General features: G+C 32.0%; 1 protein-coding gene across 4 annotated transcripts in view; it reads left to right on the top strand.

The window, feature by feature from the left end:
- Naa16 (N-alpha-acetyltransferase 16, NatA auxiliary subunit) overlaps positions 1-25,510 on the top strand; it is a 63,397-nt gene that overhangs the window by 11,285 nt on the left and 26,602 nt on the right. For 3 of the 4 annotated variants that reach the window (XR_003301771.2, XM_026399574.2, XM_026399573.2), the window contains 7 exons: positions 592-726; positions 6,818-6,971; positions 9,530-9,649; positions 12,976-13,071; positions 17,670-17,776; positions 22,670-22,742; positions 25,244-25,413. Coding sequence is in view for 3 of the 4 variants with exons in the window: in XM_026399574.2 (XP_026255359.2) it covers positions 592-726; positions 6,818-6,971; positions 9,530-9,649; positions 12,976-13,071; positions 17,670-17,776; positions 22,670-22,742; positions 25,244-25,413 (855 nt within the window). In the remaining variant the exon portion in view is untranslated. The remainder of the gene's footprint in view (positions 1-591; positions 727-6,817; positions 6,972-9,529; positions 9,650-12,975; positions 13,072-17,669; positions 17,777-22,669; positions 22,743-25,243; positions 25,414-25,510) is intronic. The other variant, XM_026399576.2, reaches the window with a different exon arrangement.

Genomic DNA, 25,510 nt, shown 5'->3' with positions numbered 1-25,510 from the left:
ATGTGGCATTTTTCCTATTCCTTTGCAATTAGTGTTCTTCATGTGACCTGTTTCTCCAAGCAGCGGCATTTGTCTAAAACTTGGAGAAATGAGCTTGGAGTTATGGGTTTGTGTAGGGAGACTGAATTTCTGCTAGAGTAGATACCTCTTCTGGGCCAGACATGGTGGAATTTCTGGTGTTTTGTCCCTAAATAGTATAGGACTTGAGCTGTATTACAGTAGCATTGGGTGTATTTCTGTTGTGAGAGTCCGGTCAGTGATTGTTTCTCTGGCTTTATCCATCCTATTTTTGGACTCAAATTTAACAATGAAAATATATTGTAATTTCAGATGTTTTAAAAATATCTGTTATAATAAACTACCTTGGTTTCTCTTAGAAAATGTTTTGTCAGAAGAAAATTTTGTTATACAAAGGTAAGAAAGTTTTCAGTGACAGCTTTACTCTTATTCTGGAACTGGCATTTGTTGATTCAGTTCATTAGAAAGGTGTTAAAAGTATTAGATCTTTTCTTAAAGCTCTGATGAAATATAAACATTTTAGAGAAGGTTAAAAAGAGCTAAAACAACAACAACAAAATTTTTTTTTTGAAGGAGACAAGATACCAGCTTCTTCAGTTGCGCCCAACACAGCGTGCTTCCTGGATTGGATATGCCATTGCATACCATTTGCTGAAAGATTATGATATGGCACTAAAACTACTGGAAGAATTTAGACAAACTCAGCAAGTAAGAGCTTCATTTTAATATATTTTCATACCTTCCACAACTGAAGAAGAGATTTCTAAATTGCCCTGCTCCCAAATTTGAAACCTATGGAAAAACTCGAAAATTTTCTGACATAGTTGGAAAAATTTTAAATGTAAAATTCTTAAAACAAATAATATAAAAAGTCTTATGCTATAATGCCAATGTATCCAAATGGTAAAGAAAATATGTAAAAATGAAAATAGTTGTGGAATTGTTACTCTGTTATATATTATTTATGTGGCAAGATTTGTAGCTCAGTGGTTGAGTGCCTGCTTAGTGGGCTCAAAGCCCTGGGTTTGATCTCCAACAACCCACACCCCAAAGCATGCATATATATGTGTATATATATGTATGTGTGTGTGTGTATATACACACACACATATTTACATACATACAGTCATGTATTTTTTGTTTTATATATAAATGCATCCTAATATATTTATATATAAATTAGAAAAATACAAAAGCATGTACTACATATCATTAGAGAAACAAAATGTTAACATTTTGCATAATTGCTCCAGATTTCATTAAAAAAGAAGTTACAGAAATAGGTAAATGCCTTTCATATGCTTCTCCAGTGGTAACCACTATTCTGAAATTGTTGTACTTCATTCTTTGTCATGTTTATTTTATACATAAATCTATAAAAGATACAAACTAGCTGCGTGTGGTGGCATGGGAGGGCCTCAGGAGACTGAAGCAAGAGGATGAGAGTTCAAAGCCAGCCCCGGCAACTCTTCAAGGCCCTAAACAACTCAATGAGACTCTGTCTCTAAATAAAATATAAAATAGGGCTGGAGATGTGGCTCAGTGGTTCAGTGCCCCTGAGTTCAATCCTTGGTACCAAAAAAACCCCCCAAAATCAAAAAACCAAACCTTTTTTTTAATATATTTAAAATGTAGGGCTGGAGTTGTAGCTCAATGGTAGAGTGCTTGCATAGCACCTGTGAGGCACTGGTACAATCCTAAGCACTGCATAAAAATAAATGAATAAAATAAAGACATTGTGTCCATCCACAACTAAAAAATTATTTAAAAATATGTGAATAATGCAGTTTTTTTCATTCAACATTTTTAAAGACATATCCATGTTAATACATGTAGGCCTACTTTATCCACTTTTAATTACTGTTTAATATTCCATTAGATAAATAGTGCTATGGTGAATATCCCTTGTCTACTGTTTCATTGGCCATATTTGTAAGTTTGTCATTAGTGTAAAACTGAAGCTGGAATTGAAGAGTTTTAGCTCTTTGCATATCTTCAGCTTTGCTAGACCTTGTATTGTCACACTCTGAAGTAGCTCTGTTTATTAATTTTGCTATTCTGGGAGAGCTGTACCACTGAGTTATGTCCCTCGCCCTTTTGATTTTTATTTTGAGATAGGGTCTTGCTGAGTTACTGAGGCTCCTGGCTCAGCTTCCCTGTAGTTGGGATTAAGGGTATGTGCCACAGCCCTTGTCAGCTTTACTAATTTAAATGCCCACTAACAGTGTTTTATGGTTTTTGTTTTCCTGCATCTTTATTGACACTTGGTGTCAGCTTTATTAGTCTTTACCAGTCTTGTGGGAATGAAGTTTATTTCCCATTTTTCTTTTGTGTTATCTTGATTATTAACAAGGTTAAAGGATATTAGGGCAAGGGATGCTGGTCTATAGTTTTCTTTTGATGACTGTCTGGTTTTGGTATTAGTATGTACTGGCCTTATGGGATAAGTTGGTAAGTATTCCCTCCTGTTTTATTTTTTGAATGTATTTGTAAGGATTGTTGTTAATTCTTCTGTAAACATTTGGTAGAATTCATCTGTGATACTCTCTAGTTCTGACCTTTTCTTTGAGAAAAGTTAATTGATTACTTATTCTTTACTTGTTATGTGTCTATTTACATTTTTTATTTCTTCTTGAATCAGTTTTGGTGATTTATGCTTTTCTAGAATTTAGTCCATTTTATCTAGGTATCTAATTTGTTACCACAAAATTTTTATTGTATATATATTTCATAGTGGTAACATCCTTTCTTTCATTACTTATTTTTAGTAATTAGTCTTTAGTAATTAGTCTTCTCTCTTTTTTTTCTTGGTCATTCTAGCTAAAGTTTATTGATCTTGTTGATCTTGTCAAAGAACCAACTTGTACTTTTGTTGATTTTTCTCTGTGGTTATGTTGGGGCATTCCTTCAACATTCAACTTGGAGAGTTTACAGCATTGCCTCAGCTTTCACTTCCTGCTTGTGCAGAATCTAAGATCAGGAAGAGGTGAGCACTTCAGGACTTCTCACTCTTTCCTAAGCATATGCACATGCCATGTGTGTATATGGATTCTTGGAGATATTACAGAGTCTTTCAGATTCCCTATGGTCGACACCTCATTCCTAGCTTGTCCTTCAAGGTTTTTGGATACGGTCTTTTTTTTTTTTGTCTGTTATTCATTGCTTCAGATACTATAAAGGTGAAACACTTATCCATAATTGTTTTTAACAAACATCTCCCCCCTTTCCAAGGTTTTTGCTCTGATCAAGCTTTGAATGTGTGGTCTTCTAGGGAATCATTGGATCTTTGTGATTCTTTGGGGGATGAGGCTTTGAAAGAGATCCAGCTTCTTCCCTCTTTTCGCTCTAGGGGCTGCCAAACTGCTTCAGAAATGTAGGCTCTTATTTTTTAATGCTATTTAAGAGAACATGGAATATGACTAGGTCAAGTTAAAATGCTACAAAGCTCAGTGTTGTTATTGAGCCTTTGATTAATTTCCAGAGTTGTGAAAAAAATTGATTCAAACAGGTTTTTCCAGTTCTTTGAATTGCTTTTATGGAGGAGTGAAGTTTTGGAGGTCTAAACTCTTACCATTTCTTTTTTAGCATTTATTTTTTAGTTGTAGGTGGACATAATACCTTTATTTTATTTTTATGCAGTGCTGAGGATCGAACCCAGTGGCTCACGCATGTCAGGCGAGCACTCTACCTCTGAGCCACAACCCCAGCCCTAAACTCTTATGTTTTTTTTTTTTTATTAATATATTTTTTTTTATTGGTTGTTCACAACATTACAAAGCTCATGACATATCATATTTCATACATTAGATTGAAGTGGGTTATGAACTCCCAATTTTACCCCAAATGCAGATTGTAGAACCACGGCGGTTACACTTATGTTTTTGTTGATGTCCTTCTCTCTGTATTTTCTGAAAACTTTTACTTTTAGCAAATTACTATAAAGGTAAGGTGTGTGTGTGTGTGTGTGTGTGTGTGTGTGTGTGTGTGTGTTTGGAATGATATCCAAGCTAATTTTATCTGTTAGAATCATTTTTATCTTACTAAGTAATTCTCAGTACAGAGCCCATATATAGTCCTTTATATCTCCATTCCTATTTTCAGTATTGTTTTCCAGTTTTTGTTGTGCTAGATAGATTAGGATATAGCCCTCTTTTATCACCTTACCATCTCTTCACTATTCTCATGTAATTATTTATGTAGTTATATGAATATTTTGGTTCTTTAAGTAGTTATCTTTAATCAATTAGGGAATATATTTACACCTCTGACTGATGCCAGCAACTATTTGCAGTATCTCTTTGTTCTCCACATTGTAACTTGAGGATATTGAGGCATGTATTCTTCATTTGTGCTTCTTGCCTGTCTCTTAACTTCTGTTGTCTCTGATCTACTTTAAAAAAATTTTTTTTAGTTGTTGATAGACCTTGATTTTATTTATTTTATACATGGTGCTAAGAATTGAACATTCCAATGCCTCACACATCCTAGGCAACTACTCTATCACTAAGCTACAGCCCCAGTCTTTGATAACATTTAATATCTGTTTTGTAATAATAAATTTTTATATTCTTTGTCTATAGGTTGATTTTTTAAAAATCTTTTTATAATAGTCTTGAATTCACAAGAATTTGCAAAAATAGTACAGAGTTATCTTTTATCCAATTATCCCTAAAGATAATTATTATGTAACTATAGCACATTGTCAAATGATAACCATAGCAAATTATAAATTTATGTCATTTTTGGAGACTCAGGATTTTTCCCAGCATTATATGAGGATTCCAGTTTGTTTATATCCCCAAGATTTTATTGTTCAATTTTTGATGAAGGCATTTTAGTATGTAGTACTGTCTTTGTTTTAATTTACATTTCTGTGTTGATTAATGATATTGCATAGTTTTATTCATGATCTTATTTGCCAGTTGTATTTTTTTGAGGTGTCAAATCACATTTTTTGTTCGTTTTTTAAAAACTTGGGTTGTTTGTTTTATAGTTGACTTTTACGAATTTTTACATACTCTGAATACAGTTTTCTTATCAAATACATCATTAGCAAATATTTTCTTCTGGTCTGTAACTTTTTCTTTCATTATATTAATAATGCATTTTATAAAGGAAAAGTCTTAAATTTTGATAAAGCCCAGTGTTTTCTTTTATACATGTGTTCAGAAAGATTTTCTCCAGTTCTTCTAAAATTCTTTGTAGCACTCACATTTAGGTCTCTGATCCATTTTTAATTGATTAATTAATTAATTTTGGTTGTAGATGGACACAGTATTTTATTGTTTTTATGTGGTGTTGAGGATCGAATACATGCTAGGCAAGCACTCCACCACACCTCTGATCCATTTTGAGTTAATTTTTGTGCAAGTTAATTAGGTGTGTGGGGTAGTTTCTTATATGGATATTTAATATTCCCAACATTCTTTCTTTCTTTCTTTTTTTTAAATTTTTTTTTCTTTTTTCGGTACCAGGGATTAAATTTGGATACTTGGCACTGAGCCACATCCCCAACCTTATTTTTTGAATTTTATTAGAGACAGGGTCTCACTGAGTTGCTTAGTGCCTCGCTTTTGCTGAGTCTGGCTTTGAATTCGAGATCCTCTTGTCTCAGCCTCCCAAGCTGCTGGGATTACAGACATTCACCACTGTGCCTGGCCCTTTTTAAAAAAATATTTTTAGGGCTGAGGTTATAGCTCAGTGATAAAGTGATTGCCTAGCATATGTGAAGCACTGGCTTCTTTTCTTAGCACCACATATAAATAAATAAAATACAGGTCCATGGACAACTAAGAGAGTATAAAAAATTAAAATAATATTTTTAGTTATAGATGGACAGAACCTTTATTTTATTTATTTATTTATTTATTTATTTATTTATTTATTTATTTATATGTGGTGCTAAGGATCAGACTCACTGTCTCACACATGCTAGGCAGTTGCTCTACCACTGAGCTATAAATACAGCCCAACATTATTTAAACATTACCTGTTCCCCATTACATTGCCTTGGGGAAAATTAGTGGACTGGAATAAAAGAGTTTATTTCTGGATCTTTATGTCTGTCTTTATACCAGTGCCACACTGTCTTTATTACTATAAGATATAGTAAGTTTGATATTTGAAACACTTGTCCTTTTGACTTTTTTCTTTTTAACTGAGATTATTTGGCACAGTTTAAAATGTGCTTTGCATTTTGTTATGAATTTCAGGATCAACTTGTCAATATCTGTGAAAAAGCTTGCTGAGATTTTGATAGAGATTGCATTAAATTTATAGATGAATTTGGGGGAGAGTTGCCATCCTGACAGTATTGAGTGTTCTGATTCATGAGCATGGAATAGAATGTGTCTCCATTTTTTAGATCTTTAATTTTTCTTGACACATTTTATAGTTTTTAGTATTTAGACTATGATGTTTCTTATATTTATTTCTAAATACTTTGTTCTTTTTGATGCTACTGTGAATTAAACTGTTTCATTGGGTTGTTCATTGACTCTATTAAACTCCTTCATTGGTTCTAGTAGTTTTTTTGGTAGATTCCTTAGGATTTGAGCCATTTTTATACTTGAGTATAGGATTTGCTGACCACTTGACCATAGAGAGACATCACATGCCTTTATTTGTTTTGAAGACTGTATTAATTATCTATGCACTTAATCACTCTTTATTTGTAACTGCCATGGGGTGCTTTTTAAATCTGTAGAAAAGATTCTGAGGAAACAATTTTATAAAAGATCTGTAATTACTTCATGTAATTGTACAAATTAAGATAATTTGGTCATTTTTTTTTTTTTAGGTCCCTCCCAACAAAGTAGACTATGAGTATAGTGAACTGATACTATATCAGAATCAAGTGATGAGAGAGGCAGATCTATTTCAGGAATCTTTGGAACATATAGAAACATATGAGAAACAAATATGTGATAAACTTTTAGTGGAAGAAATTAAGGGTGAGTCAAGTTTTTAAATTTTTCTTAATGGCCTCAATTAAAGAATGGAATAAAAAAATGTATATTTTATTCTGTCCTACACTTAAATAACACTTCCTATGTATTAGGTAATATTCTAAACATTTTATTATTAAGTCATTATTAAATAATTTAATCCTCATATCAGCCATATGATGTCATTGTTGATAGATTTTAGAGATAAGGGGATTAATGAACATGACTCCTTTTAACTACTATACTCTGCTCCTACTTGCTAATGTATAGCCCTTGAATCATTTAGTTTTATTGTGATTAGTATTAGTGCCAATATAACTATTGAAAAAATATGATTTAAATGATGTGCTCAAATCACAGTGCTTGGTAAGGTGGGTAGTGTTGAATTTGGGTCTAGATTTCATTTTCTTAAGCAGAATGTTATACTGACTTCATATCAAATATGTATATCCGTATATAGTAGAATGCACTGAGGAAAATAAATGATGATACTGGGATTATCACTAAAGTATTATTTTCATTATAGACTGATTATGAAAGCATGATCCTTATAAATAGTTTTAACGTTCATCAGTAGAGGGTCTAACAGGTTTTCAGAAGCTTTGTTACCTGTTCTTCAGCAATACTGTATTAAATAGAATGTCCAACTAAGTTTCATAAAGTTGTAATACCTCTAAAACCTGCTAAAAACAATGGCTAATAGCTCATACTTTTTTTTCTCTTTCTGTGTTTCATAGTATGGTATTAATTAAACTATTTTCTTTAATATTTTAGCATATTTGTGATGGGTATTATTTATTTCTCCCATTTTATAGTTGAGGAAACTGAGGCTTTGAGAGGTTGAGGACTTGCCCGAAGTTACCCAGCCTGTAAGTGGTAGAATTAGTTTCCAAACACATCACCACATCTTTCTGACTCCAGAGCCCTTACTTTAAAAAAAAGAAAAAAGTAGACTTTTTGGTGTTGGGTTTACTCGCCCAACATCATGAAAATGAATAGATCTTATTTTTCAAAACAGTTTTAGATTTATAGCAAGATTGAGCTGAAGGTATTGAGGATTCCCATCTATCCCCTGTCCCTACAGAGCTCAGCCTCTCCCATTCACTTTGTATGGGTTTTGACAAATATATAATGACACATATCCACTGTTATGGTATCATACAGTGTGCTTTCATTGCCCTAAAATTCCTTTGTGTTCACCTGTTCATCTCCTTCTCCCCCAACCCTTGGAAACCGCTGATCTTTTTACTTATCCATAGTTTTTGCTTTATTATATGGTTTGAATCATACAGTATGTAGCCTTTTTAGATTGGTTTCTTTGACTTAGTTATATTCATTTAAAAGTTTTCCACGTTTTCCCCATATGTATATATTAGTACATGACCCCTTATTTTTAAATGGTGTACTCTTGTTAATATTATAGCACGTGACTATAGTTTTTATTGTGATTAATACTAATATCATTATTGTTGATAGTACTATTTTTCAGACTCTTGGTAAAACATGGATAAATAATTAAATATTATGATCTCTTTCTTATTCCATTATCTGCAGTTGATGGGAGCAAAGAAAAAAAGACATTTTTTTTCCTGATGTTTTTGCTGTGTCATGATTAAATCTCAGCATTCACAGGTTGCTGTTCTTTCTCTCTTATAACATCAATAGGGAATGTATAAAAAGTAAATGTAATATGGTGAGATCATTTATAGTTTTAAAACTTCTGCAAATTGTTGCATAACCACATTCATCCATATATTAGGACAATTTGGGAGCTGATAATCTGGAATATATAGCTAGTTTTCTGTATGACTTACACAAGCAGGTTATGTTATTAATTTTTATTTTTCAGTGTTGTTTGAAATTGATTGGGAATGGAAACTGTTGGGGACAGGCATTTGAGGTGTATTCATTTTTAAGAATCTTTCTTTCATCTTGGATTAGGTGTGCTTTGCATTTCCCAAATCCACATCCAATTTTTGTGACTTAGTAAAAGATTTGAACCTTAGAGGTGACTTGCATATGGACTTGGCTTATGTGGTTTGTTGCTATGAAGTGTATAGTGTTATAATTTTACTAAGTTAACATTTCCAATTTTAGTGACCTAGAAAGGAAACTAAGAATTGAATGGAGAATTGTTTAATATATGAACTGAGTAGGAAAGATACATTTAAATCTTGCATTGTGAAGGTAAACATATTTCATGAGAATTATTTGCCAACCTAATTTTGCTGTTAGAGGATCTTTATTTAAAGCACATATAAAAACGTGTGTGATGCAAAGATTTTTTTTAACTAATTTAATATCCAACAAGTATGTTTAGGGAGTAGGAGGAGTCAAAAGCTAATGTTAGTGTGGTAGAATGTGTAAATAAAGGTTTATTTTTGAAGGCAAGCTGTGAATTCATCTGTGTGTTGTTAATATAAACTGTAACATGCTTCAAGGATGGGTATGTAGAGTTCTATCTTTCATAAACATCTATTCACTAATAGTGAATGCTTAGAAAATGGCATCAGAAAAGTTTAAACATTAAAGTTTAAGTAAAATGAATTTGACTTTAATTTTAGGGGAAATTCTGTTGAAATTGGGAAGATTAAAAGATGCTAGTGAAGTATTCAAAAACTTGATCAACCGGAATGCTGAAAACTGGTATTATTATGAAGGTTTGGAAAAAGCTCTACAACCTAGTATGTAATGATTTTTCTCTTCTACCATTTCTTAACTAGTGTTTGAAGTATAAGATGTAAAGGACAAATTATTTCAACATCAGCGTTGTTTTTCCATTTGTTAAAATTATAGGTTAAATGTGGAGGTAAAAACTAACTTGAATATTTACACTTAAATGATAATGCTTATAGATAATTTTAGATTCCCTTTAAAATTGTACTAATTAGGGTTGGGGTTGTGGCTCAGTAGCAAAGTGCTTGCCTCGCACATATGAGGCACTGGGCTTGATCCACAGCACCACGTAAAAAAAATAAAATAAAGATATTGGGTCCATATATAACTAAAAATATCTTTTAAAAAATTTTACTAATTAATACTAACTAGATGGATGGAAAAGAAAATGGGCATTCTCTTTCTGGGAAAAGTCATAATTACTTAATACTTTAAAATCATTAGAGGTTTGTTACCCTCCACTTTTAAATTTGAGAAGTGGGCCAAAGAAATCTTGCTGAGAGTGTGAAATGTATTTTCCTAGCTGAGTGCAGTGGTACATGCCTGCAATCCCAGTGACTCTGGAGATTGAAGCAGGAGGTTCACAAGTTTGATGTTAGCTTCAGCAGCTTAGCCCCTATATCAACATAAAAAGGCTGGGAATGTAGGGCAGTATTAAAACTTTCCTGGGTTCAATCATCAGTACCGTGCCCGCCCAATAGAGATTATTGGGTAATTTTTTTTAAAAAGTAGTTGTCATATTCCTAATAATAAGCCATATTTTAAAGAATTTTAAAGAATTTTTATTCTCCACTATTCCTGATATAACAAGTCTTATAAATGTAGTTAAATTAAGACAATGAGACCATTTGAATTTCAAGGACACAATACCTTTATTTTATTCATTTATTTTTATGTGGTGCTGAGGATCGAACCCAGGGCCTCTCACATGCTAGGCGAGCCCTGTACCGCTGAGCCACAACTTCAGCCCCAGCAATTCCTATTTCTAAAATAATATTTGCTTATAGATAAATACATGTCTGAAATAATTATGAAACTTTATTTCCCTTAATAGTTGTTTTTAGAGAAGTTGCTAGAATTGAAATATTATTAGATCCATAATCTGGAAAAAAAACAAAGTAAAAGTTATGTCTGAAGGTTAGAAATATGAAATTCCTGTGGTTTTTCTTTTAACTACTAGTTCCTGACACTGTAATTAATGAAAAAAATATTTAAATGCAGTAAAATAAATGCACATGTTTCTATATCAAGATCTTCGGTTACTATAAAATGTATTGATTACAAAACTAATTGCACTACTCCATCTTTTTAAGTTCCTTAGGACCTTTTTTCCCCAAGGTAAGGTCTGGAGCTCCAACTTGTGACTTCAAATAGGACATTGAAATGGTCTCATTGTCTTTTTTTTAAAAAAATATTTATTTATTTAGTTTTTAGGTGGATACAGTATCTTTATTTCACATTTATGTGGTGCTGAGAATTGAACCCAGTGCCTCACGCACGCTAGGCAAGCGCACTACCACTTGAGCCATATCCCCAGCCCAAATATGTCTTAGCCAAACTTTTTTTTTTTTTTGTGGTGGTGCTGGGAATTGAACCCAGGGTCTTGTGCATGCTGGGCAAGCACTCTACCAACTGAGCTACATCCTTAGCCTCATTGTCTTAATTTAACTATGTTTATAAGACTTGTTTTATCAGGAAAATGGAGAATTTTTTTTTTAAAATACAGCTTATTATTCTAAATTAGGAATAAATATGACAACTACTTTTAAAAAATACCCAATAACCTTTATTGTGAGTTTTAGTATGAGGATCCTTCATATTTTGTGAAATCTCCAAATTGTTAATAGAACGTGAAAAATTAGTTTTCAGTTATTCTACTTTTAAAAATTCAACCATAATGGAGCTCCAAAACAAATTACTGAGGGAAGGAATGAGTCTACACAAAGTCAAATATTATCTCTCAAAGTGAGGTGTTTTTCTTTTTCTTTTTTTAAAATTTGAACTCATGGGCACTGGACCACTGAGCCACATCCCCATCCCTGTTTTGTATTTTATTTAGAGACAGGGTCTCACTGAGTTGCTTAGCACCTCACTTTTGCTGGGGCTAGTTTTGAACTTGAGATCCTCCTGCCTCAGCCTCCTGAGCTTTTGGGATTACAGGCATGTCGTACCATGACCAGCAAGATGTTTTTCTTGATATTAAACACTGCCTTTACTGTGAAGATACTATTTGCTAGCACAAGGTTTATTCTTACATTTCTGTGGTCTGGATTAAAATCTTAGGTTTAAAAGAGGTTTGTTTGCTTTTTCTTAAGATTCTGTAATTGTCTTATTGCTTGTATAAAATAATCTCCCTTTGTAAATTATGTAAGGTATTGTTTTAAGATAATGAGAGATACTTAGGTCTTACTCTGGATATTGCTGTTGCACAATAATACATAGTTGACATAGATCTTCTATGTGGTACTATAAAATTAGATGATTCTTTGGAGGGAATACAGTTTCTCTAAGAAGTATGTTTTATATCAGGGAGAAATAGTTGCCACTTTTCTGGATAATGGGTTCTTTATAATGGAGTTTCATTGAAGATTTTAAGTGTTAAAGCAACCGTGGAAATTTACTCATCTTTTAAACTATAAACATTCATGTCTATGATCCTAAAAATTTTGTTTTTTTAAGCCTAATCAAACTAGTTAGTTACTTTTAGGGAGATGTATTTAGTTTAAAGCCTAATCAAACTAGTTAGTTACTTTTAGGGAGATGTATTTAGTCTTCATAGGTTTAGAGTGTTCGCCTAAGATATATTTTAAAGGATGTGTTATAAAAGCTTTCTTTTTTTTTTTTAAAGAGAGAGAGAGAGGGAATTTTTTAATATTTATATTTTAGTTTTCGGTGGACACAACATATTTATTTTATTTTTAAAATGAGGTGCTAAGGATCGAACCCAGCGCCCCACGCATGCCAGGCAAGCGCGTTACCGCTTGAGCCATATCCCTAGCCCTAAAAGCTTTCTTTTTATGGATTAGATGCTAAGAAATATAAGAACAGTACAACTTATCTTTGTATGATTTGAATGTATGTGATTTGACGTGGATGTAGGCTAATCTGTTGTGATGAAACAAGTGTTGGTTTTCTCCAGAGATTGGGTTTAAAATGGTGATTTACTGATTATAGTGTTTCAGCACCAAAGAATTTTAAATATCATTCTTGACAAAATTGAGAGCAGGTATAATATTGATAACACACTTTTATAACATTATTTAAAAAGTTTGTTAGGTATTTTATTGTATGTAAGAGTTATGTTGAAATAAATCTCATACATATTTACTTATAGGCACTTGGGAAGAAAGGCTTCAGATTTATGAAGAAATTAGTAAACAACACCCCAGAGCAATATCACCTAGAAGATTACCTTTGAATCTCATCCCAGGTAATATTAGGATATCTTTTGTAGCACTAATAATTATTTGTCAAAAATTACTCAACACCATTCATTTTTTAAAAAACTTTTTTCTGATATACAATTTATGTCTGTACCAATCTCGTGAGTGGGAATAATCGGTTATGAATTTTATTATGCATATGTTAATAAAAATGCTATACTTTAGTGTGTAGCTACATGTTTTAAGTATCTGAAGTTACCTATACAAAACTGTTTTTTTTTTTAAACTTTTATTTTATTTATTTATTTTTATGTGGTGCTGAGGCTTGAACCCAGCACCTTGCACATGCTAGGCCTGTGCTTTACTGCTGAGCCACAACTCCAGCCCCCAAAACTGTTTTTCTTATGTGACTTAATAAAACACCATGAAATTCTCTAGAATTGATGACAGATTATGTGATATTTATGGTTTAACTGGTAAAATTTTGAAGTTTTCTAATAAGCATATATTCAAAGAAAGAATTGTAAGCTATTTGTGCACACCAGTGTTTATGAGAATATCACCGTTCTTTTGAAGATTTCTCTTTTCAGAGTTAACCATTTTCCTGAATTTTGCTTATTACCATGACTTTGAAAATTGTCATGTTATTTATAGGGTTCCATGTATTTTATATCCTTAAAAACAAGAATGTTGTACTTTATGTGAATTGATTTCTCATTTTATGTTGAGTTGGAGTACTAAGGTATGTAGTCTATGATTTGCTTTTATCACACAATAGTATATATTCATGATCTTGAACAGAAATATTGCATGTAGTTGGGCTGTATGGGAGGTAGAGGGTATATTAGCTCATCCTTGTTGATGATTTTATTTAATGGATTGTGCTTTTGTTAAAGTCTTTGTTTTTATGTAAGCACTTTAGTTAATGAATTATGGAGACTTTTGGCTTTTTGGTTTTTGGTACAAATCAAACTCTAGAAAGATAATACAACTTTTAAAAAATCACTGTTTTGGGGTGCTGGTAGTAGGTAGAGTATATTTTCTAATGAATTATCATTTATAGTAGATTCATTTGTTTAATTGGATTATAATTTTATTTTTATCAAAAGATTCATGAAAATTAATTTTTTTGTCTACTCAGTTGGAAAGTATCTAAAATACCTCTTAGAAACATATTGAATTAGATAGGAAAAAGGACTTATTAAAAAAAAATCATTTTCCACTAGTGCATTTTCACAGATGATGAATAGTACTCATATTGTCCCCCTTTTTGTATTTTTGAAAGCAGATTTTCCTAGGAACATTGAGTCTAAGTGGGTTTTGGTAGCCCTGGGGAGGTTACTAATGTGCCGGGATATTCTTCAGCTTAAGTTTGGGCAACTCTGAATCAAACTCAGCAGTCAGGTTTCTGTAGGACTGCTCCAAACTTTTAAGTACATTCATGTGAATTTCTGAGATGGGAATATACTATGCAGATAGAAGCATTTTCTTAATTTTTTCATGGAAGTTGCTTAGGCTCACATTTCTATATCTTGTCCTTCTTTTCCTTTCCTCTACCTTTTTAAAAAATAACTTTTTGAAATATGATTCAGATGCCACAAATTTACCTTTTCAAAATGTGTAACTTATTGTTTTCGTATATTCATAAGATGGTACAATCATCATCACTATGTGGTTTCAGAAGTTTTCATCACAGCAAAAGAAGCCACTTACCCATTAAAAGTTATAGTCATCCCCCCTCACTCTCTGGCAATAACTAATGTACTTTCTGTATCTGTGGATTTTTCTGTTTTTGACATTCCATGTAAATGGAATCATACCATATGTGGCCTTTTGAATCTGGCTTCTCCTGTTATTATTCTTTATAATATTCTTTTAGTAAGGAACTTTAAAATACATTCATGTGCCTCGTAAGAAAAAAAAACCTTTTATTTAGCTCTTAGTTTACAAGGAAGACTTCTTTGTTTTATTTTTCCTATTGGAAACATGGGGCTTCAAATTTACACTGTGAAGATTTATTTCCACTTCAGAGAAGTTTGTTAAGAGCTCTCAGTAAATGGCAGTACATTGTAGGAAATATATTTTTATTCAAAGATCCTAGAACCAACTATTAATTATAAAGTGCCATTTAGGTTAAAGTGAAACCACTGTTGACACTCTGAGACATTTTCTCTTTGAAATATTAGAAGTATATTTTATAAGATTTAGGGTTTAGTTAAGAGAAATGATGGCATCAATTTCAGCATGAATATCACTATGAGGTTCTGAAAATATACATATTTACAAAGCTCTGGTAAATCTACATATATGTGTATAAATAGATATATAGATGTAGGTATAATTACACAAATGTATAATTATATCTGCCAAAACTGGGTATTTCGTGAATTTTTTTTGCCCATTTAACAATATTTTTTTCAGTTTTTTAAAATTTGTTTTAATTAGTTACACATGACAGTAGTAATATTTTTATGTATAGTAATAAAGGCATTTTGACATTATCAAAGGTAGGAAGAAGCAGTAAGATTTTTTTCAAAAACATTTGGAACTTGAGAACACAAGATTAATTGTTTTTGTTTATTTGTTTGTTTGTTTGTTTTTTGAGATTGGCTCTAGTTTTGTTGCCTAGACTGGACTCGATCTCCTAAGTTTAGTGATTATCTCATATCAGCTTCTCTAGCTGGAACTATAGGTGCATACCACCATGCCTGGTTAAGGTGAAAGTTTTGATTAGGACTTTCCGCAGTAAACATAGCAGAGATCCTGAGAAATTCTTCTATATTTGCTAGTATTAAATTATGTGAAAATAATGTAGGGATAAAGCCACTTTTCAAAATAGCTAGTTTAATTCATCATGTTCTATTATTCTTCAGTGACTGAGGGGTAGAGAGAGGGAAGGTAATCATCCAGAGTTTGAAACATAGAATATTCATTAAATTTTGCTCCATTGTTTAGAATAAATTTCTAGTGAATCACACAGCCTGATCTTGCTGTCTGTGCTAACTATTTGGGCAATGGTTTTGGGGGCATCAATTTTTATGTGGGTCTATGCTACAAATCTAGAGAATTAAACATAGTACCTGTGCAGTCAGATAAACTGTTGTGTGAACTGTAATGATATACAGGCATGTAATGGTTAATATCGTTCTCCCTAAAGTAAAACTATGGAGGTACTAAAGAATTATTACAGAATAACTAGGAAGAAAGGTGATAATTTGTTTTAGGGGAAAGCTTTTTTTTTTTTTTTTGGTACAAAAAGAAAAAAAGACATTTTGCAGAAAAGATACTGAAGATTTTAGTGAACAAATTATTTGTTCATAATACACAAAATAAGGAGAGAAAAACATTCTTCTAAGTGATAGCATTTCGACTATTTGTCATAGTATTAACTTTGTCTTTGTACCAGAGGAGGTGTTGGAAGGATTTGATCTCTGAAACTACTCTTGGTTTTTAAGAAAGTAATGATGTAGATTTAGTTAAGGGCAAAGGTTTGTATTTTCTTGATATTTTGTGGTCTTTAAAAGACTAGTATTTTGTGAATGAGCTAACTAGAGTAGAAGTTATCTGAAAATAATCTTTATAATAGAATTAAATTTTTCATTCACATTTTTATGACATCTAATGATACTGGGTATGCATGTTTTCTTCAGTCAAATTCAACAAAATAACAACAGAATAACTGCTGCAAGTTAAAGTTTTGTTGTACAGTGTTGTGACTTATAAAGAAACTTAGAAGATTTTTTTTCAGTAGTCTTTAATTATAGATCATTCATGATGTGGTTTTTAAATGCAATCATTTAAAATCCATGTCATTTTATATTGATTTTTTACTGTCATGTTTGTATATATTTGTATTTATAATTAAAATTCTTTTAATATTTTCAAAAAGTGACACCAAAAGTTTTTGATAGGTTTTATCAATAATTAGGGCAATTATTTACTTGATGTTACAAATAGGGTATTTATTTTAATTCTTATGTTTGAATGCCTCAGAGCTCAGTCTAAACATATATTTATCGTTCTTTTATTGTCAGTCTCATGCTAGAATAAGTTCTATTTCTTAAAAAAATTTAAAATCTTGGCTGTATCACTTGTACCTGAAAGAGTGCTTGGTATGTGGTAGGTGCTTGACATGTGATTGTGGATTGGATAAATATTTACGCTAATCACCGTCATGATTTGGGAGAACATTTGTAAATACTTTATAGTGTCTAGAAAGAATTTTGGCTTCTACTTGAATATTGTTCTGGTTATTTGCTGCAGAATGCTTTAGATATTATTTGCAGGTTTTTGAGCTGTAGACAGTAGACAGTATGTGCTACTCAGAAAATACAGTTGCCATTGTGGTTATATTTAGGATGATTAGTAGGTTGTGTTTATTCTCTACTTGAAACTGCATAAGCCTTTTGTTTACTCATCTTTGAAGTACTCCTTGATTATTTTGAACTTAGATCCAGGGAAAATATAGTTGCCAACTGAAGTATTGATGTTAGGCTTTTGATGTAGCAAAAATAATGCTGACTTTTTGCTCTTTAAAATTGAACCAGGGGAACACTGTTTCTGAGGAAGCTTTATTTTTATTTGTAAAATCATTTAAAGAGTTGATTATATCAATCAAATATAACAAAGTATGTTTTATTTTTAGGTGAAAAATTTAGAGAACTAATGGATAAGTTCCTGAGGGCGAACTTCAGTAAAGGCTGCCCACCCTTGTTTACTACTTTGAAATCTTTGTACTGTAATACAGAAAAGGTAAAATTTGGTATTCAGTTTTTATAATGTGTTTTTACTAATTATAGGATGGTTTCTATGTAGTATGCTATATTTTAGTTATTCTCTCTATTCTAGTAATGTTATTCACATTTAGTCTAATAGTAGATGTATTGAAAATTCTATGTATACAGTGTATAAGTAATATCAAAGGAAATGTTAATCTGATATTCTGAGAAAATAAAAGCTTTGTAAAAACTAAGATTATTACAAAGGTTATTTTTTATGGGTATATTTTTCTAATAGGATTTAAAATTTGACATTATTACTAGAAGTCTGTGTTTGACTGTTCCATGATTCATTGTCTGTTATTTTATAGTTATGATTATAGATTTTTCAGTTTGTAATGTGTGCTTTTAAAGTTAGAGCATGGATAATAGAATTAAGTGTGACAGTAAAATGCCATTTGATCAATTAGAGTACAAATGACTAATTTTAACAAAAAAGCTACATTTAATAAGTATAATTTTAGCTACTTCTTGAATAAAGTACTTTTCCACTTTTTAAATTAGAAAATAGGCACTTTAATCTTGGTTGTGAATTGGAAACATTATTAGAAGACAAATTATACTTTTTATTTTCAAGTTTTTTTTTTTTTAATTAACTAAGGTCTAAAACTTTATAGTCTTTTCTGTGCTTAGAGGTTTTTTTTGTTTGTTTGTTTTTTTTTTTTTTTGTGATGCTGAGAATTGAACTCAGGGCTTCTTGCATGCTTAAGCCAGACCTCTACCACTGAGCTACACCCCTAGCCCTGTAGTTAAAATTTTTTAAAGTTGGATAAAGAAAATATTTTATTTAAACCTTTTATCTGTTCATTTAGCTTTGACTCATAATTTGTAAATTTGCAGTAATTGTGAATAATAAAATGTCAAAAACTAGGCCAATGATTAGTATAATTAATTTTTACATGAAGTTTTGAGGGACACATCAAACTGTATGCATAACATAGCAGTTAGTGAGATAATGATAATCATATTGTATTCCACCATATTGCATTACTCTCAGAGAAATTCTGGTGTAGTGCAGAGAGCCTTGCTTTAGAATCATACCTGGTTTTGAACTCTTGACTTCATCACTTACTTGCTTGAATTGTAAAATTGGGAAAGATTGATGGGTGTTTTAATTAGATGATATTAAATGATTGATTCAGAAATGTTCAAGAAATGGTAATTCCCTTTCTCTGTCACCACCTGCAGCCCTCACACCTCATTTCTGAAAGTAGTTACCGTCACTTTATTGTTGTTGTTCTTAAACAGATTACCTTTGTATTTGTAACTAGCCCTTTCAAAGCCAAAAATTATCACTACTAATTAAGCATTAAGCAGAAATAAACCCAGCAATTTGGTATTTAGTTTTCTAATTTGGATGAAGAAAGAGAGGATAGTTTCAGTGGGCTTCATGTTGCAGTAATACTTTAAACTTGTAATTTGTATATGTGGTATAAAAAATTGTGTATCAGATGTGATTTTGTAGAACTTTGTCTCTAAGGTAATAAAGAAGTCTTTTAACGCTTACAAAGGAAAGCTGGCTAGGCACAGTGATATCCTAGCAGTTTGGGAGACTGAGGCAGGATGATCACAAGTTTGAACCACCCTGGGCAACTTACATTGTGTCTCAAAATTAAAAAATAAGAAGGGGGTGTAGCTCAGTGGTAGAGTACCCCTGGGTTCAATCCCCATTACTACACCCATCAAGGAAAAGAAAAAAGAAAAGCTGCTCAATCATTTAGGAAATGGTCTTTAATAGCTATAGTACTTTTCCAGGTGAGATTTTAATAAGGATAAAGCTTCTTTAGTTCTCTATCACATATATCTGTTAGAAGAAAATGTTTCAATTAAGGGAATGTGGTCAAATTTGGGAAGTTTTTCAGTTTGTAAATGGAGAATTGTGTTAGTTTTCTGTTTTCACAAAATAGCCAAGAAAAACAAAAGAAAGAAAGATTTGGTTTGGCTCATGATTTCAGAAGTTTCCATCCATGTTTGGTTGGCCCTGTGGCAAGGCTAAATATCATGCTAGGGAGTGCATGGTAGAGCAAAGCTACTCATATCAAGGGCAACCAGTGTGGAAAGAGAGAAAGAGAAACGGATGGGGAACCCAGTATTACCTTCAAGGACACACCTCCACTGACCTAACTTCCTTCAACTATGCCCTACCTCCCAGCAGCATCCTTAGCCTTTGAGACATGAGCTTTCAGGGGACTTTAAGATCCAGATCATAACAGGGATATCATTTAAGTTGTCCATTTTGCAGCATTAAGGGTTTTTTTTTTTGGTAGTTGTAGATGAATATGCCTTTGTGGTGCTGAGGATCGAACCGGGTGCCTCACACATGCTAGGCAAGTGCTCTGCCTCTGAGCTACAGACCCAGCCTTTGAGGCTTCAAGTTTTATTGTGGTCTTAGATAACCTAATTTAAGTGAATTGACTTTTCTGGAAGCAAAGTGCTATTTTCGAGAATAGCCATTACATAATAATTTTTTCCATATTATATACTACCTAATTGAGTTATAAATGGTAAGAATACTTGAATGAAGTGGGTTCTTATTCTTTAGTAATACTCCTGTTCATGGGAAATTAATTGGAAAACTACATTTTAATTATTGGATTAGAAATGACTATAACATAAATCTTTGAGATTTGAGAAATATGCCTAATTACCAAGAAGTTCAGCACTCAGGTTTTTTAATTTAGATTTATGTGAACTTTCAATTATCTTGATTTTTTTTTTGTTAATTATATCCTTTGAGGTTCTGAAACTGATGTTTTATTCAGTAGTGTTTATATTTCTTTATGAAACATTATGTGTAACTTCAATATGTTTTGTTTCTAAAAATTTTTTATTTAATGTTGTATTTTTTAATTATTAAAATTGACTAACAGTATGTTTTACTCTGAAGATACTATATAAAACCTGTTCTGAATGCAGTTTTTGCAAACTGCCAGTAGATGGCACTAGAGATTCATGAAAAAATAATTGCCTCCAAAAGTTGAACAACTTGAGTATTACATTTCTATGCTTGTAAAAAGTTTTTTAAGTTATATTTATTCTAAGTGAGATTGGTGGTGTGGTTATGATAGGTTAAAAGATATTACCTTTTTTTTTTTTTTTTTTGGTACTGGGGATTGAACCCAGTAGCGCTTAATCACTGGGCTGTATCCCCAGCCCTTTTTCTTATTGTTGGTTTTGAGACAGGGTCTTGATATGTTGCTTAGGGCCTCACCAAGTTTCTGAGGCTAGCTTTGAACTCGAAATTCTCATGTTTCAGCCTCTAGAGCCTCTAGGATTACAGGCGTGGGCCACCATGCCCAGTAAAAGATATTACCTTTAATTTTGTTTTCTAATAAAAATCTTTGTAACATTTTTATTAGTGGTTCTCAAGCTTTTTTTTTTGTCATCAGAATTAACTAGTGGGCTTATTAAACATGGATTATACCGAGTCAAAGTTTCTGATTCTGTCAGTCTTGGGTGTGGTCCAAAAATGTACATCTCTAACAAGTTAGTATGTGATGCTAAATCTTGATGACACTTTCAGAAATAGTTAAGAATAATTCCTTTAATTTCCAAATCATGAGTTATTTAATCTTTAAATTTTAGTGAAAGAAATTATGATAAAATGAAGCTCTCATTTGTTCATTTTGTTGATATAAAAATCACATTTATGTGGCGTAATGTGGAAAATTTAATATGTATATATACGTGTGTATACATAAACATACAGTGTATAATGACCAATTAGGGCAGTTTAGATTTCTAGCTTCTTTTATTTTTGTTTATTTTTTTAGTTGTAGATGGACATAATACCTTTATTTTGTTTATTTATTTTTTTATGTGGTGCTGAGGATTGAACCTAGTGCCTAACATGTGCAAGGGAGGTGCTCTACCAGTAAGCCACAACCCCAGCCTGATTTCCAACTTCTTAAATATGTATCATTTCTTTATGTTGGAAAACTTTGAACTCCTCTAGTTCTTTATAAAGTACATAATAAATGATCATGAACTATAGTCACCTTGCTTTACCTTACTCTGCTGTACAGAATTATAACTTATTCCTCCTAATTGTATTTTAATATGATATTTACTTTCCGTCTGTCCCCCTCCCCTCTACCCATCCCAGTCTCTAGTGATCACTGTTCTATTATGTACTTCTGTGAAGATAACAGTGAGAACCATGGTTTTAAAATAAGCAATCTTTGTTTTTTTTTTTTTAAGACTGTATCTACTTTATTCCACTCTGGTCTCTTTGATCATTCATTCCTTGATGTTTCACTAAAAGTATGGTGTATCTAGTTTTCTCACATCCTGTTTTTTTGTTTCACATTTTCTCCACTGATATATAAGTTCCATTTATATCTTATTTCCCCATTGCCTATACTAATCTTACTAGTGAACTTTAGACATTTTTATTTTCATTTCACTTGACTTTTTTCTAGGAGTGACATTTTAGAAAATTCGTATACTTATATGATGGCTTTTAGCTTTACAAAACAGAAAGCTAAAATGTAAACAAATTAATAAAATTATACAAATGTATTTGTTGGCACAAAGTAGGTGTTATAGTGATATTTGACCTTCAAAACCTCAAACTGCTTCTTGAGATGAGAATTTATTGAGGTTTGCTGTTTTACTTTTCATAAAGACAGCAGTGTATTTTCTTTTTTCTCACTCTCTCCTGAAGTCTTATTGGGAAAGGGGAAGAAGCAGTTAGTTTGTAGTTCTGGATAAGCTGTATATTATTCTCAAAATCGAATTTAATCTAGTGATTAAAAGTACCTTAACTAAAAGAAATATATATACACACACACATATATATATATAAAATCATGCATGGTACTCTTGATACTCAATAAAATAAATTTTTAAAATGTTTCTTTAACAGGTTTCTATAATCCAAGAACTTGTTACTAATTACGAAGCTTCTCTTAAAACGTGTGACTTTTTTAGTCCTTATGGTAAGTTTAAATTAGATTGAATTGGAATTTAATTTCTCATTTCAGTCCATTTTTAATCATAGTAATACCATTTTATGTTTATTATGTGTGTGCTACATAATAGCTACTTACTAAATAGTTTTTGAATTAGTGAATGAATGAAATGAGAGTACTTTCAATCTTATTTAATTTAAATTTTCCATAATCCTGTGAATGAGAGTTAGTTCTATTTTAACAAGGAAACAGACTTGAGAGGTCCAAGATTATGTAGTCAGTTTAATTGAAATATAGTTTTCTCAAATCTCTAAATTCTCTACTTTTTCTACTTTGTATTACTTTTAAGTATGTATAATATCCTTTTCCCCCTCTTTTTTAGGGGTATATGTAAATCAAAGTAATTTAATTTAGAGAACCTCCCTAGCATGTTTTCAGTCACATAGATGGTAAATAACTTTAGTTTGGGTTCTTTATGTGACTTTTTCATGTCATTATTCTTTGAATATATTTAAAGCAAGTTCCACACATATTGTTGCACCTATAAATACCTTATGTCTGTTTAAAACACAGGATTATTTGTGTAGGTTGGTGCATCTGTAATCCTACTGACCTGGGAGGCTGAGGCAGAAGGATCTTGAATTCAGGCCAGCCTGGGCAATGAATAGAGATCTTGTCTTTATTTATTTATTTATTTTTGTGGTGATGGAGATTGAACTCAGGGCCTCATGCATGCTAGCAAGCGTTTTACCACTGAGCTACATCCCCAGCCCTAGAGAGACGCTGGCTTTAAAAATAAATAAATAAATAAATAAGTACATACATGAACAAACCATACAAAGTTGACTTCATACCATAATATCTAATACCTAGTTAACATTCAGATTTCCTTCATTATCCAAAAGGAAATCTTTATATAATTGGTTTATTGAGTCTAGATCCAGTTACTGTCTACATTTTGCATTCAGTTATTTTCTTAAGTTCTTTTAATATAGAGTAATAATTTCCTCTCCCCTTAAAAAATGCCTTTTGTTAAAAGGTCATTTGTTTATAGAATATCCTGTATTCTAGATTTGGCTGACTTTCTTATGTTATCATTTAATATATTTTACTGCCATTCATATTTCTTGTTATATAGATGGTTAAATTTATAGGCTTGCTTGAATTCAAGTTTTATTTGAATACTTTACAAGTGTTTTTTTTGTGCTTGATGTATGACATCGGGAGTCATGAGGCATTCTGGTTGTCTCTCTTTTGATGTTAAGATTGATCAGAATTACTTGTCAGCCTAATGTGCCTAAAAGGTTCCAGATGAACCTCTGACCTGAGGATTTTAGTAGCCATTGAAGAGTATTGCCTAGATTCCTTATTTCATTCTTCTGGTCAGTTTTTCTTTATTTATTAGCTGGATTTTTTTGGCAGGGTGACAGTGCTGGGGATTGAATTTAGGGCCTCAGGTTTGCTAGGCAGGGGTTCTACATTGAAGTACACCCCTAAGGAATTCTATAAATAATTTTATTTTATCATATATTTAGTTCCCTTGAAATACATTTATGTAAGAGGAACAGGATAATTGCTTTACTGTTTACTTTTGTTATTTATGTTTTAATTAATTTAATAGTGTGTTTGCTCTATTGTCTTGTCATTTTATTAGTTAAGTATACTAGGAGACCTTCTGTTTGTTCTCATGTAGTATGGATGATTATACTCTTTTTACCTCATGTTAGACTGATATATTTTTCTCTTCTGAAATTCATTTTGAGACCTTCTTTATCTGGTCTTCTATAGCTTGAGGGTATAGGATGCTGGGTGGAGCAGGATAGAGCTCAGCTAATTGTAGGTATCTGACAGCTTTTGATAGAGGGCCTAGGCTGTGTATTGGCTTGTTACATTTTTGTCACATGGCAGGGATATTCCACCTTGTTAGGGGTGTATCCTCTTCTGGTGAAGCCTACCCTTCAATTTTGTGTTTCTCTCATTTGGTGTTAAAGCATAGAAAATACTAAGCCCTGGCAGTTTGGGTGAAGTCTTGCAGTGGTTGTCTCTTCTACAAGTTACCTTTTTTGACTTTTCCTGAACTTGTTGCATTTTGCTTTGAGCCTGAGAATTCACAGAATGAGATTGATATTTTATTCTTTCCCCAGTACCATTTCTTTTTTTTTAATGTTCAGAATTTTTTTATAGCTTTGTTTCTTTTTTTTTAATGTTTTACTGAGGATTGAACCCAGTACCTCACACGTGGTAGGTGAGCGCTCTACCCGAGCCATAACCCCTATGCACTGTTTCTTAAGAGGGAGGTTGAGGTTAGAAGGCTGTCAAACTAGAATTTTGTTTCTCTCCTTGACTGTCTGACACCTTTTGAACATTATGGGATGAAGTCATACCTCTTTTTGATGAAGTCGGTAACTTTTGCTGAGTTTTTACTCTTTATTATAATACCTACTAATTTTATTATGAATTAGAGAAGTATGTGATTTGCTTTACTTAACATTCTTCCTCACAATAATGTAGTATTTATTTGATTGCAGAGAATGGGGAGAAGGAGCCCCCGACAACTCTACTCTGGGTTCAGTATTTCCTGGCACAGCACTTTGATAAACTTGGGCAATATTCTTTGGCTCTGGATTATATCAATGCTGCAATTGCTAGTACTCCAACTCTAATAGAATTATTCTATATGAAAGCAAAAATTTACAAGGTAAAGTTTTACGTTTTTTGAATAGTTGTTGATTCAGCAATCTTAAGAACATTTGGAATTGTTTCTATAGAGTAATAACTTCTAGGGCACCCTGATA

This window comes from Urocitellus parryii, chromosome 2 (assembly GCF_045843805.1).
Source record: "Urocitellus parryii isolate mUroPar1 chromosome 2, mUroPar1.hap1, whole genome shotgun sequence".
Lineage (NCBI taxonomy): Eukaryota > Metazoa > Chordata > Mammalia > Rodentia > Sciuridae > Urocitellus > Urocitellus parryii.
This window is presented reverse-complemented; position numbering and strand designations above follow the sequence as displayed.